Here is a 14,318-nt window from a genome sequence, read left to right as displayed (position 1 = left end):
TTGAGAAAATCTTAAAACTTCTTTTTTATGCCATTCAAATGATCCATTAGAATGTTAAAATTTTTGATTTTTTATTTTAAGGAGCTAATTTCACACCGGCTTTTCTTATGTAAAGGCTAATAATATAGATAAAATAGTGACGTTAAAAATACTGGTAATATATTTATGCGAATAATATTATGCAGAATAATAGTATTGCAGCGCGCGCGGATTTATTTATAAAAAAATATTGTTTTGAGATAAAAATGATACACATGATAAACAAGTGCTACTATATAATGCGGCAGAAATGCGATTGCAAAATCAAAATATATTTAATATAAAATCACACAGAATTAGTATTCAAGACATTTCAAACGTGCATACAATTAAGCTCAAACAACACAAGTGCTCACTCAAAGGAATGTCTTTTCGTTGAAATTGAAATTATATATAATAGTAAACTTTTCAGAACTCTCAAGTTTTTCACGAATAATACATTTATAAAATAAAGACATAAAATAATGATTTTAATATGTATGTGTCATTCTCTATCATAAAATATCCTGTCACAAAATATAAATTATAATATAAAAATTATACTAATACTTAAGATTAAAAATATTACTTAACGGTTAACGCGCGTTTAAACTTAGAAATGACTCACATAGCTGTCTTATGCAAAAATAATTATATGTCATTCTGTTTTTCTCGGTCTTCTTTCTTTTGTACATAAACAAAAATGATAATATACGCCACTGGAAGCAACAAAAATAAAATAAAATTTTTCAAAAAAGAAAATAAAAGGCACCATGCTTTGTAGCAACATGATTGAACGGCAGACTTCTTCATATTATTATTCATTTTTCTAGTATTTAATTCAATTTTGTTTATCGAAGAATCGATTGACTTCCTGGCGTTGCCAGGATTACTGTATTCTTCTTTGTTAATATTATTGATATGAGGAAATTGAAAATATAAATTGGTCGCATTGTCTCGTTCATGTATACACAAATCAATATTACACATTTTCTTATCCTTATTATCTACATCCGTCATTTTTCTTAAATGACGTTTTAAATTTATATTAACGTCAGAAAATGCTGTCGGTAACGCGTCATTATTCTGCTCGATATCGTAGTTTTTAAAACGATCAAACTTTGTAAATTCGTCTGTACAAATGTCTATAAAAGGCTGATAATCGATACTGTCATCGATCCATTTGTTTTTCCACGAATCGTCGTTAGTTTGCGAATTGAATTCATTAGGGTAGAAAATATCTCTCTTGCTTGTGGGTTTCTTTATCTCAAAATCCTCGTTGTAGTAATTATAATTCGCCAATTGATTATTCAATTCATTCGGTTCATTATCGCGAGGCGAATAAAGCGTGTCACGATATTTGTCTTTAGAAAGTATATTCCTTCTGCCACGGAATGTACCGGACCAGTGATATTTCTGACTTTTGCCAACGGTGGAGAATTTCATTCGTTGGACTTGATTAGGTCTTTGAATCAAACGCTCCATTAAGTTTTTATTGATTGAGTTCTTTCTAGAAATTCGACCGGTCGTCACGCTTTTCTTCGTGGGAATGGGTTTGTCGGGCGTGTGAAGAAAAATATTTGAGTCCTCCTCGTTCGAACTGAAATCCATCTCATCCTTCCAGGGAGACTTCAAAGGACTCTCCGCGGCTATATCTCTTATTGTTTTTAAAACTGTCTGCGTGTCAGTGCTGTCCGATGTGCTGTCGGTGTCGTTTATTGTTATCGTGTTTATTGAACTGCTGCCTCCCCGATGATTTAACGCGTTGATCGAATTTGCCTTAGTCTTACTGCGCGAATCTGTCATAAAATGCGATGCTCTGTGATACCGATAAGTACAGCGTTTCGTATTTTGGGATCTTTACTACTATAGTTATTAACGGAATAATCTTAAAACGTTATCAAAACTCACTTAAGAGTACTTATCGTCAGGCATTGTGAATTTTTATTATATAAATCTTCGCAAATAACCTGATGTTAATTTTCCCCCTCACTCGATGTATATACCGACATTAATATTTTATTCTCAAAAATAAATCTTGATATATTAAGAAAAAAAAAGAAATAATCCACGTGATAAGAAATAATCCACGTGATAAGAAATATTGTACATGAAACGACACATGTAAATATTTCATTCTTCTTAACGGGAATGCACCGTTCAATATAACACAGTACAAAAATCGAAAGTGATAACGGGAAGCCAATAGAAAAACGTAAACGTGCAAATGCAAATAAATTCATCTTACCTTCTTGATCATAGTCCACTTCGTGAGTCGCGCTGAACACACTGTGCGCGTCGTTAAGGAATTTAGTTGTATTATCCATGACCAGTTTGTGCGTGTCCAACACTTCTTCTTCGAGCATCTGCAGAGCAGATACTGCCTCGTGAAAAGTGTACAGATCTTGCGAAAGTTCACCTTCCTGTGAACAAAAAGATTATTCATGCAAAATTGTAAATTATGCTTTTGTCTGTTTTGATGTATGTGCGTATGTATGCATTTTCTTCAGTTATGTAATAACTAATATTTTGTAATTATTTTATAATTTAAATGTATTAATTTTTATAATTTAAATAATACCACATGATTATGATATATATTTTCAAAATTTTATGCAAGTTATAGTCACTTACATTGAGAGATCGAAGCTGCGCCAAATCGCTATCCGATAGAACACTGTTGTTTCCCTGTTCCTCGATCTTCATACCCCGATCGTCGTCCGTCGGTGAAGCTTTTACTTCTGTAGGATCATTCGCTGCCAATTCTTTCACTCGATCAGCGTATCGCAATGTATTCAGCGAATGCTCGCAAGAACTCATCCCAGGACTAATCATTGCTATCTGCATTTACAGAGTATATTTGTGTAAAACTATCTCTTTATCTATTTCGCATAATATTATATATAATTATTAAATAATATTTACCATGCACGTTTTTGATTTTTCACCGATGAAACTATCCCTCAACACTTGAGTCAGCTTGCTTGCTCTAAAAGGCAAATGCGTACCCTTACGACTTAACGCGCGTATGCATTCTTTTAACGCTAATAAAGATTTATTGATCTCAGCACCTTCCATTCCTAAAAATTTCAATAAAAGAATATTAATTATTTAAAAAAATTGAGAAGCAAAATCATTAATTATAAATCATTGATTTATTTCGGTTATGATTAAATGCACATTTACACTCACGAGTTTGTCTATTAGCGGACGACGTGTCAGCACCTCTTTCATTACCAGCAAGATCGATGAGCGAAAACTTGCCGTGTACCTTGTGTGTACCCGGGATACGCGCTATTATTTGGAATACTGCGTGCGATCTCGAAGAATTGGAATTAGCACTTGTCTGACCACTCGTTCTGGCGCTATTTCCGTGTTGTATTAACTTTAATACTTCGTCGCAATTCTCCACGACTTTTTCTGTTAATCCCACTATTTGCACCTATTTTTAAATATGAGAAAAATTTTTAAATGCTAAGAATCTAAATAAATAACAAATTAATCATACATATTAAATCTCAACACATAAACTGAGAACACTATATGTAATACGAATGATTGCAAATTAACATAAATATTCTTTTATACATAATAATAGCAAATGTATAAATAAAACGAATTATGTAATATAAATGATTGATATAAACTTTAATTTATAAGACGGTTATTTTCAGTCAGAATTAATACAAACTTCGTATTTTAGAATAAAACAAACCTGCTGCTTGCCGTCTTCCAGAACTCTCAGCTTTTCCTTATCTGCCAAGAGATCAAACACCTTGCCGGAGTAAATCTCAAAGAAGCTAGCGGAAATGACCAGATTCAAAGGCCGATATTTTGCCAATTTCAGCATCTTGAACACGTCTTTGGCAACCATGGCGTAGATACCCTTCTTACAATCTTGCGTTTTGCCGTTGAAGTCGCCGCCCATAGTATGAGTCTTGCCGCTACCGGTCTGGCCGTATGCGAAGCACGTGGCCATGCCACCCTCGAAGATTGTCTGGACCAGCGGTTTCGCTGTGTATTTGTAGACTATCTCGTTGTTACACGTCTCGTCAAACGCGTAATCAAATCTGAAGATCTGGTTCTCGAGATACTTGGTGAGATCGACCTTGGATTTCGGTTCGTGCACCACCATTTGATCCTTACTAGGCACGGTGATCACGTCGATCTCTTTGCGCGTGTGTTCCTTCTTATTAAGCGGACGTTTTCGCACGCATACGGTGATCTGGTGATCCTCCACGGTATCCGTGTCTCGCAATGGCCTGTACTCTATACCATTTTGATATTCTCTGTAAAAGTAAATAGTAAAATTAATACAAGCGACGCAATTAATATGTAATACTTGCTATCAATCACACATAAAAAAATATTCTCCAAACATATATGGATAATATTCTACAAAAATTAATGCACACAATATTTATATCAAGATACGTCTAATTGGAGAAAAAGAGTGTGCACAAGTCATAATATTAATATATTCTTTATCTTAAGAAGTGAGTTATTACATTTCAAATGCAAAAGATAACGAATTAACACACACGAACCTTATCATGGCAAGAAACTCCCAATATGGATTGCCTGGATCCACATTCATCATCGCCTCTTTGATTTCTGCCTGTCGTTGTCTCCTTTCTTCTCTGTTCTTCTTTAGTCTCTCGACCTCCTTCACGACGTTGGATCGTCTACCACGACCATTTTCTACCTGGGTCTGTTGCTGCTGCTGCTGCTGTAGCTGTTGTTGTTGTTGCTGGGTCTGTTTCTGCTGTTTATTTTGCACCGAAGTCGCTAGATTGTATTGCGCGGCCGTCGATGTCGGTGTCGGCGGTATATTTTCAAGCTCCCGACGTCCCGTAAGACCGGAAACCGAGTCTCCGTGACCGTTCACCGATGGAGTCGACATTATGTTTGTCGGGCGTCCCGTCTGTCGCGATACTTGTTTATTTGAAGTTGCTGAAACATCAGTACGAAAAATTAGTATCGCCGGTATTGTATCGTTCTCCTTATCTTCGATTGTCAGAGGATTAAATTATTTCTAATCCTACGAGAAAGCTGTTCCTTTATATTTAATCTTTTTCATGCTGACGCTTCGAATCTAAAAATTGTTCAATTAATCGAAACGGAACGTTTCTACAAGAAACACCTACTGTAAAATTTATAGTGAATATCATACATTATATTTAATCTTTTCAATTCACCTGTCATTTAACATAAAACCCACAAAATAATTAAATACCCTATCGGACAAATATATTACCGGTGTCGTGGTCTCCGATTCGAAGCGTCAAGATCCGGTCATCGCTGGCGATGTCTGTATTTTCACTGTCGCGGATTTTATTTTTCCTTCTGAAGCAATAAGCGAGAGGATCGAATCTCATGGCGAAGTCTCGTGAATTTCCCAAAAACCGATCGGTTCCGATCGCGAAGTGACGTTTCACCGAGAAGCGAGCGAGACTACCGGCGAGAAGGGTAGATCGAACAGTGTCCGAGAGAGTCGGCAGCGAGAGGTGCAACCCCCTGAACTCGCGAACGTCGTACTGTACGTTCTGGGGTCCTTGCCCTTGTGCCGCCTGCCTTGCATACGGCGCATGAAAACATCGATAGTCACGGTTCGACCATATATAAACGTGTACAACTTGGCTCGTGTCGCTACTTGGCTTATCTAGGTGAAACCCCGGCACATACGTTCGTTTTGGTAGCACGACCACACAAAATTGACTTATCGAACGCGAAAGTTTCACAGTCATCCGGCGCTTATCGGCGCAAAGATCATGGAAATCCTGCTATCGTCCATCTAGATTAACTTGCGATGGTTGAAGAAAATATTGACGAGACAGCGTAAAGCTGTAAAGCTTTTATGATTAGCCTGGTTTCATATTAATTTTATTCACTCCGTTATTCAATGATCTCTGATTAAATTACGCGTTCTGTTGCCGCAATTAAAGTGATATGGAAGATTATTCCGCGATAGAGATCTTTTAAAACTGCGAAAGTGTACAGACATCGCCCGTTATCTCCGTAATTTATTAGGAAATAAAAACATGTCATAATAATTTAACCGATAATTATGTTGCTTATTTAACCGAGTGTGAACGAAGATATGAAAAGATAATCAACGTCGTTTTAACTACGTACCTTTCACTGGAATAGACGGTCTGGTGGAGTGCTGAAAATAAAGAAAACAGACCACGTTCAGTCATTTCATTAAAGAGGACAGCGGTGTTTCTTCGTGCTACGAAGAAGAGGGATGTAGTACTGGCTTTATATTATCTTAAAAAGTGCTGTAAATGAAAAAAATAAAATGGTGCTTCTTTCGAGAGAAGCCGAGTGTATGATACATCCTTTCTTCCGGCATCTACGCTCGTGCGATCTGACATATATGCATGTATTCCGTCAGACGTTCAAGACGCGAGATAAGACGCCGGTTCATCGATCGCCCGTTAATCACGCCAGTGCGTTCTTTTCGTACGTATCGATCGCCGGAACAACACGGTTTTTGACCCACTCTCGGTAATCGCTGCGGAATTCATCATTTCACGTTGCATAAAATTGCGCATCCCCGTGCGAATAAAAATAAAATAATACCGTGTAGCGCGAATTTTTGCCAGCTATTCGTTGGGATTATCCGTTTGTCGTGACTTTGCCGGCGAGTGCGGAAGGGGTGAAAAGAAATGTTAGCGAACTGGTGCTCTATAGTAGCAGGAGTATTTCAGGAAAGCCAATGTTAGGCTCGTGATAGAGAAAGGTGCGAGGCTGCGAACGCTCCTTTAGCATCTTCTTGTGCAGAAAATTTTGTCTACAAAGCAGTTTCGATTATTTCATTTTAAATAATTTTGAATCTCACAGTGACAATGAATAGATTTGCCTTTTTGCAAACGTTCAAACAAAAATATTTTAAATATTTTTTAATAAAAGATATTTATTTCAAAATAATATTTCATGTTAGTTTCAATCAACAGTAAAGCAGTAGCCTTCTCTCTGCAGAATTAAATAACTTCTTCAAATATTGAATCGCATTATAAAGCACGTCTAGTTGCATCATAATTTTTCGTACATTTACTTTCTGATTCAAATCAAATAAAATATGATAAAAAATGTAATAAATAAGTATAATAAAAATCGCAACAAGATATAAAATTGGCGTCGTAAGAGCGAGCATTCTCGAAGATGCTAAGATCAGTTCGGCGACCGAATCGCGCGAGTGTAGAGGGTTGTTACTACTGTGAAAAGATTTGTGTATTGCAATTGTTTTTTTGTTAATGTTGTTGCGGTGATGGGGGAAGAGGTGCGCGTTACCGAGAGACGAGATGTGACTCGTACAGGAAGCGTTGCGGAGGCGAGGCCGTTTCTTGCGGTGTGACCGCCATGACGTCCGAGGGAACCCTCTTCTTGGTTCTCCGACTCGTCGACCCCCTCGTCCTCTTCAGCCGAGGAGTCAGGCTCCTTATCGTAGATCGCGGTCACGATCAGAGTTTTACGTTAAAATCAATCGGACGATTTTTTTAAGTCCGCGATCGACGAGAGCCGCCGAGGGGATCGATGAAAAAGAGTCGTCAAGAAAGATTTTTTTTTTTCGAAGAGGATGACGGACGGCCGAGACGAATTTCGTATTCGAGATCGATTTGTTATCGGTAGACGGCCGATGATCCATCGTAGATACAGAGGTCCATGATAATGAGCAGCGTCCATGGAGGAAAAAAAAGATGTTACCATGTTAGTAATGAAAATTACGCGAGACTTTTTTTTATTGGGGTTTCTTATCGGTCGATGTATCTAGGAGAATTTCTTGCTGCATGTTTATCTATGTTCTATAATATATTTTGTTACATTATAAATTTTTGGATCTTGCAATCGATCTCTCTTTCAAATCTTTTACAATTTTTTTTTAAATGGATAAATATTTTAAACAACAGAACATCCTTTTCTTCTAACTATAATTTAAAGTTCATTAATTTGTTCTTCCATATGAAAGTGTATAATCTTCCATGTTGTTCCTAAGAAGCTAATTTTAATAAATTTTAAAAGCACATATTTCTTAATTTTCGATTTATATAATTCAAACAACCTGCTTTGGAGAAAATATGTGAATTTTTTCGAGTCAATCTTATACAGTATATATCTAACACATCGCGACTGTCATATGTTGAAAGGCGCAAGCATTATTAATAAACAAAAGTATACAATTTCTTTCTTCTGTAATTTTTAACAATAAAATCAAGATTTATCTTGTAAAATCTTTTTTGTGCAACATTTTAAAGAGATCAAAGAAATGAAAGATTTAACGAACGTGTTCTAATAATAAGCGTAATTGTTTATATGCTCCACGTGACGGAGAAGCCGGAAATATGACGTGATCAGATGTGTCAAATTTAGAGGCCTGTAAAAAATCGACTTACGAGTGACGAGCACGCCTACCTGAAAGACGTACAGGTACTGGAACATGTCTACCGCGTTGTAAACGCTACGAGACGCGAGATCGGATTATTCTTTCCATATTAGGAGCGAGGTTATACCAGGTAGTCCAGGCAACCGGTAAACAGAATTTGCCGGGCCCAGTCGATGATCGACCGAAAATTTACGCGGACATTTAAAACCCTGCGTCGAATTTTAATTTCTCGTAAAGAGATATGTCAGGAATCGCGAAAATTTTGCAAGTTTGCCCATTCAATGTATTATTCGATTTATTTATTTACTGATATCTATTTCCAATGTTAAACTTTATTAATTTTAATCAAGAATTTAATCCACCATTTTTTATCTTCAATATTCTAGGATATTTGTTACAGAAGCTAAATTTCATTTTTAAAAAGTTAGAATTATACTCGATAAAATGCGAGACAGTTCCAATATTTTACTCGAATGGTTCATAATGTGCTATTTGACGCAAATATATTTTGACAATAATCAATTTAACTTATACATACCCTTGCTTTCTAGGATATTTGTTACAGAAGCTAAATTTCATTTTTAAAAAGTTAGAATTATACTCGATAAAATGCGAGACAGTTCCAATATTTTACTCGAATGGTTCATAATGTGCTATTTGACGCAAATATATTTTGACAATAATCAATTTAACTTATACATACCCTTGCTTTCGAGGACGCTAACATGTGATTGTTCATCACCGGTGGTGGTGGTCCCATCTTTTGGTTCAAATCGCGATTCAAGGCGAGAATCGCATCGATTTCCACCTGAAAAAATATCCGAAATCCAAATATTTTTAACACGTAAAATCTTTTAATAATATACACGATTAAAGTCGATCTCAAAGCATATGTAACATTTGAGATTGTCCACTACACATACATATATCATTTAGTTTCCCTTGAGATTAATACAGATTATATGATATATAAAGTAGAACGGAAATTATTTGAATGAAAGTGATACATTTAGTTCTACAGTTACAGATCCGTTCTCAAGCAAATTATACTAATTACCTTTCGGCGTGGAATAAGACTTTGATGAAACATAATTCTTGAAGTAATGTATATTTCCTGGCACAATTAGTTTCGCGAATAACACAAAATGATTAATAAATAAATAAAATCTAGGCTAATATGGAATAAAATAGTTAAAATATTCTCTTGAATCCTTTCACATGTGTAAAAACACAAAATCTTTTTACGCAAAATTATCTATAAAATGTTAAATAAATGTGTAATGGAAAGATTTTCGTTATCTTAGCGATATGTCACATTAAAGAGAAACATATCATATAATATTTTATTCGCGAAGGAAATTCACAGGTCTTATCGCGGTATAACTCGTGTTGCGATTTTTTTGCAAAAGTCACACTCGGCCGAACCGGCTTGACTGACGATACAAGTCTAACTTTCAAGCCTGTCGGAAATAGATTCCCGTTCCCATTAGTGAGCTGCATGTTATCCCCGTGGCATTGCATAAGCATGGAATTGAAAATAGCGAAATAACCGTGACCTACGGATGTGCGGAATTGAAATATTGCAGTTCGGCGCAGTGAAATTGCGTGAAGGGAAAACATAGGTCACGTAACGCAACATTTTTCATAAACAACAAGAATAAACGCGATTGTCACGTTTGATGCAAGTCGTGAACTCGACCATATTGAACGAGATTTTGCATTTTTAGTTAATTCAGAACATAAAATGAACAAAATTGCAATTCGAAAAAATTTAGTTTTATTTATCGCTATAGAAGCATATACTTTCGACACATTATTCGGCTCAATTTATAAATGTTAAAAATTAAAGTAAGAAAATCATATATTTTATTAATATTTTGTATATTATGCATTTTCTTAATTAATTCAAATTTATTCCGATTAATTTTAATAAAAAATTAAAAGTTTCTTTTATATCTAAATTTTTCTTAATATAAAAACTTTAAGTAAATTTTTTTGTAAATACTTTTTTATATTGTAACTCTCTCTCTCTCTTTCTCTCTGATTCTGAGTTTTCATGAGTATTTATGAAACGGAATAATTTATGAGAGCGCACTTACCTCTTTGCCTTTGGTTTCTCCTCTCTCGAACCATTCTACAGTTACAGTGCGCTGGTCTAAATTGACACCGGAGACGACTGCCGAGTGAACGCGACCTGGAACAAAAATTGCAGCATATATGTAACAATTGTAATAATAATAATTAGTATAGTTATATAATAAATCTCACAACAGTCGGGTGAATATTCGCGAGCATGAGTTATTTTAAGAGAAAGTATAAAATAAAGCTTAGCTTAAAACGGATTATGCATAAGTTTATGCCATAATAAATTATACTTTTTATCTAACAAGAATATTCTATTATAAATTTTCTTTATTAAATGTATATTATCAACTGTCTTTGCGCTCTTAACAATAATGTATATGTACCATTCTGTAAATTTTTCTTTTTATCGCTCTCGCTCTTGATTAAATTCTTTTGCTGCATGGGCGATGTAAGTCTGGGTATCATGGATCCATTGTTCCGAATCCTAGTCTTTTCACTTCGCTCCTCATCCTCGAACGATCGAACCTCGAAACTGCACGAGTTTAATTTCCGCTGAATATTGCTTTGCTCGCTGCTCTTAAAACCAAATTTATTCATTTCTTCGCAGTTTCTTTGCAGTTCCTCATTATCCATGCACGATTCGGCGCAAGACTCCCTTTTGATCGGCGGAAGAATATTCCTCGACTCTTTTCTCGATTCTTTTCTCAACTCTTTTCTCGTTTTTGATTTCATTTTCTCTTTGCTAGAAAAATTGATTTTAGACGATGTTCTATCCTCAAATTTTCTATCAAAGCCGGGTTCTACGAGCACATCCTGTTTCTCCTTGAATTCCGATATCCAGAACGAGCCTTTGAGTTCACCGGGTGTCACTGATCTCAAGACGAACTCGTTCAAATCCGCTTCTTCATGATGCTCTTCCTCGTCCGAGATACACTTGACCTGCTTATCATCTTCGTCGACTGTGTTTGATGCACATCTTGAATGCAACACCGCATCGTCGTAATCGAAATCATATGTTGGCTGATCAAATTCAGTCACGTTTCTTTCCGAAGATTCCTTGCGAAGCTCCTCAAAGTTGTTATGATCGTCATCGATTTGATAAGACCAGCGATTATTCGGTGCATCGTCGATTTTTGTCAAATCGGTTGGATTATTTACATCGATTTGATTTTTCGCGCAATCGTCGAAACAATTAATTTTTCCGTTCGTCCAATCTTTTTTTATAATTTCATTCTCAACTTGCTCATCTTGTAATTTACGCAAAGTTTCGTCGACAAAGGATAACGATGTTTTGTGAGATTTGTTCTGCTTGGATTGCTTCTTGGATTTTTTGTTTTTACTCTTCTTGCCTTTCCCATCTCTCTTATTTTTCTTCTCGTCGAAATTGTTCTTCGTACCACAGACGCAGAGAGATAACCAACCCATATTGAATTTATAGATTGTAAGAATTTATAAATTGATAAAGAAAGTTGATACAAAAATTGAATTTTATAAGAAACGCAACTTATATTATTATATTAATAGAGCGATTTTCTTAGTTACGACACTTGACTTTTTTATTATTCACACAAATACTAAATATCAATAAATTTTGCCAAATTTTATTTCTAACACAGTCTGATATTTATAGTTAAAACAAAATAAAATTTAAATTATTGCAGTTATTTAGTCAGATATGATATATCTTATCAATATCACCGGTTTTTCCAATTTCGTCATATTAATTCCAATGTAATTTTTTTTTGCACTCTCATAATTCTCGCAGATTACATTGCTATATCCATCTGATGTCTGCGTGTAACCAGTTCATGCTCTAATTTACATTGTTGAAGTCAATGAAAAGATTGGAGTCACATTCTCACTGTCCCATCATCGATGACAATTTGCTCGAACTGTGCTATATTCTTGCTGTCACGTTTCCTGAATCAAAAGTATCACCGAATCGAAGGCAACGAAGGACTGTAGACTGTTGGCAACTCGCGTGATCGATTCGCCGAGGACGTCTTCGAGAACGTGCAAGTTTAATCCGGACGTTGCCCGCTTCGTGCACGACGCCGCCGCAAATTCTCGGCAGCGTTTTGTTCTGATCTTTAAAAAACGTAGGGAGGCTTTTAGGACCGCGTCGCTCTTTTTACACTGTCTTCGAAACTCGACGAAGCTTCGCGATCGACGATGACCTTTTGGGTACATTTTCACCCGTTCATCCTAGCAAGCTCTTCTCTTCGAGGGCCAAGAATAAACGTGCTTACATAGAGACATGCCCGATATGTATAATTTCTGAGCTTATAGATATGCAAATAACATTGAAATATTGAAAAATTAATCCAAAGTTCAATTCTAAAAAATATTTATTTTTGAATACGTAGTCTTTTAACTTTTGTCACAGAGAGTTAAAATAAATGATATATATATCTCAATTTCTTCTTGTATAGAATCTATTATATTGACAGAAATAAAACATTAAGAAGAGAAAAGAGAAATTGTAATATAATAACATTTATTTTCATATTAGAGTTTCGTCAGATTGGAATCTGACATTTCTGAACAACACAACACTTTGACTGCATTTTCTTCGTTTCGCCAAGTTTAAATTGCATTTTTATCGCGCATATAACTCGCAACATATCAGAAGCGCAATTGTTGCAAGGCGTGTAACGCGACGAGGTGGTTAATAGAGCGAAACTAGGACGGACTAATTAACGTCGCATCAAAAGTTTGCACGTTTGCAGATTGGGCGACGCGGCTGTCCGAGAAAATCGACGACGATACGCTCGCAATGTCAGCATCGTGCGACGCGACCTGATCGACTGACAACGTTCACCGAGCAAGCGTTTCATAAACGCATTTATTATGACGCCCGGTGAATATTTTCGATGTAGGGCCCCCACTTCAGAGGGCTCCATAAACAATTTCTCGGCTCGCCTCAATGAACCCGTACGTTATGCACTATCGGTTACGATACCGATGATTCCGCCCGACAAGATGCACGCGAATTATTCGATCAGAAAAAATACCGCTGCATACGCGTCGGACTTTATTTAAAATGCACGAGTATTAAGTGCGCAATTACAAAATGCAAAAGATAATTTGTCAAATTATCACGAAAAATAGAAAGAATTGTCCGCTGTACGATTTTTTCACAAATGTATAATAAAAAGAAAAATTAATTACTATAAATTGAGAAAAAATGATGAAATACATTTGTATTCCTTCTCGACTAAATTGGAGTTTCCTGTGCGTGTCTAGTATACTGAAGGTTAATGTCGCAATCGACAACGCGTAGATTTTTGCGGCACAACCAGCGGCACGAATGTCACTCAAATAATCGATACACAGTAGTCTCCCGGGTCGTAAACGACAAATAATTCAGGGGTTATTTCAGGATGAGGAATTGCCTAAAGTCGCGAGCGAAATCGAGCAAGCTGCGCGATAGTTGAAGGTGAACTGATGCTACGACCGATTCGAATCGTCGATTACACTGCGGACGATAATGAGGAGCCTTAACGGAACCTTGTTAACTATTAGACAGTGCCGTGCGAATTTTTGCGATTGACTTTTCCGGCTACAATTATAAGAAATAAAAATTCACACACAAAAATATGTATACACAATTTCATAAATAGATTCTTTGATAAAATGGATATCGATTTGTCTTCGGCAAAAATTTCTTGGTATTTATTATAGATATATCAATAATAAAAATATTTTCATAAAAGAGTACATACTTTCTCGATTAAAAATTAATACAAATATTTATAAAAGATATCAATTTTTGCATTAATTTTATGTTGATACTTTATTAATTTAACTTGTTAAAAAATTTGTCTCA

The 14,318-nt window shown here is 35.8% G+C and overlaps 1 protein-coding gene across 4 annotated transcripts in view; it reads right to left on the bottom strand.

The window, feature by feature from the left end:
- Window positions 1–290: 290 nt before the first annotated feature.
- Klp10A (kinesin-like protein 10A) overlaps window positions 291–14,318 on the bottom strand; it is a 29,232-nt gene continuing 15,204 nt past the window's right edge. Inside the window, exons 1-12 of one of the 4 annotated variants that reach the window (XM_029307635.2) lie at window positions 10,873–12,961; window positions 10,504–10,598; window positions 9,108–9,212; window positions 7,315–7,461; window positions 6,154–6,184; window positions 4,566–4,971; window positions 3,734–4,307; window positions 3,211–3,460; window positions 2,944–3,098; window positions 2,653–2,859; window positions 2,267–2,441; window positions 291–1,817 (exon numbers count right to left, since the gene is read on the bottom strand). In XM_029307635.2, coding sequence (XP_029163468.2) covers window positions 670–1,817; window positions 2,267–2,441; window positions 2,653–2,859; window positions 2,944–3,098; window positions 3,211–3,460; window positions 3,734–4,307; window positions 4,566–4,971; window positions 6,154–6,184; window positions 7,315–7,461; window positions 9,108–9,212; window positions 10,504–10,598; window positions 10,873–11,914 — 4,335 coding nt within the window. In that variant the 5' untranslated portion in view covers window positions 11,915–12,961 and the 3' untranslated portion in view covers window positions 291–669. Of the gene's footprint in view, window positions 1,818–2,266; window positions 2,442–2,652; window positions 2,860–2,943; window positions 3,099–3,210; window positions 3,461–3,733; window positions 4,308–4,565; window positions 4,972–6,153; window positions 6,185–7,314; window positions 7,462–9,107; window positions 9,213–10,503; window positions 10,599–10,872; window positions 12,962–14,318 lie in introns of those variants that run through there. The other 3 variants (XM_029307636.2, XM_029307640.2, XM_029307637.2) reach the window with 3 other exon arrangements.

The sequence above is a fragment of the Nylanderia fulva genome, unplaced genomic scaffold (genome assembly GCF_048542155.1).
Source record: "Nylanderia fulva isolate GAGA-0341 unplaced genomic scaffold, ASM4854215v1 Scaffold35, whole genome shotgun sequence".
Taxonomy (NCBI): Eukaryota; Metazoa; Arthropoda; class Insecta; order Hymenoptera; family Formicidae; genus Nylanderia; species Nylanderia fulva.
The sequence above is the reverse complement of the archived record's forward strand: the minus strand, read 5'-3'. Positions and strand labels throughout refer to the sequence as shown.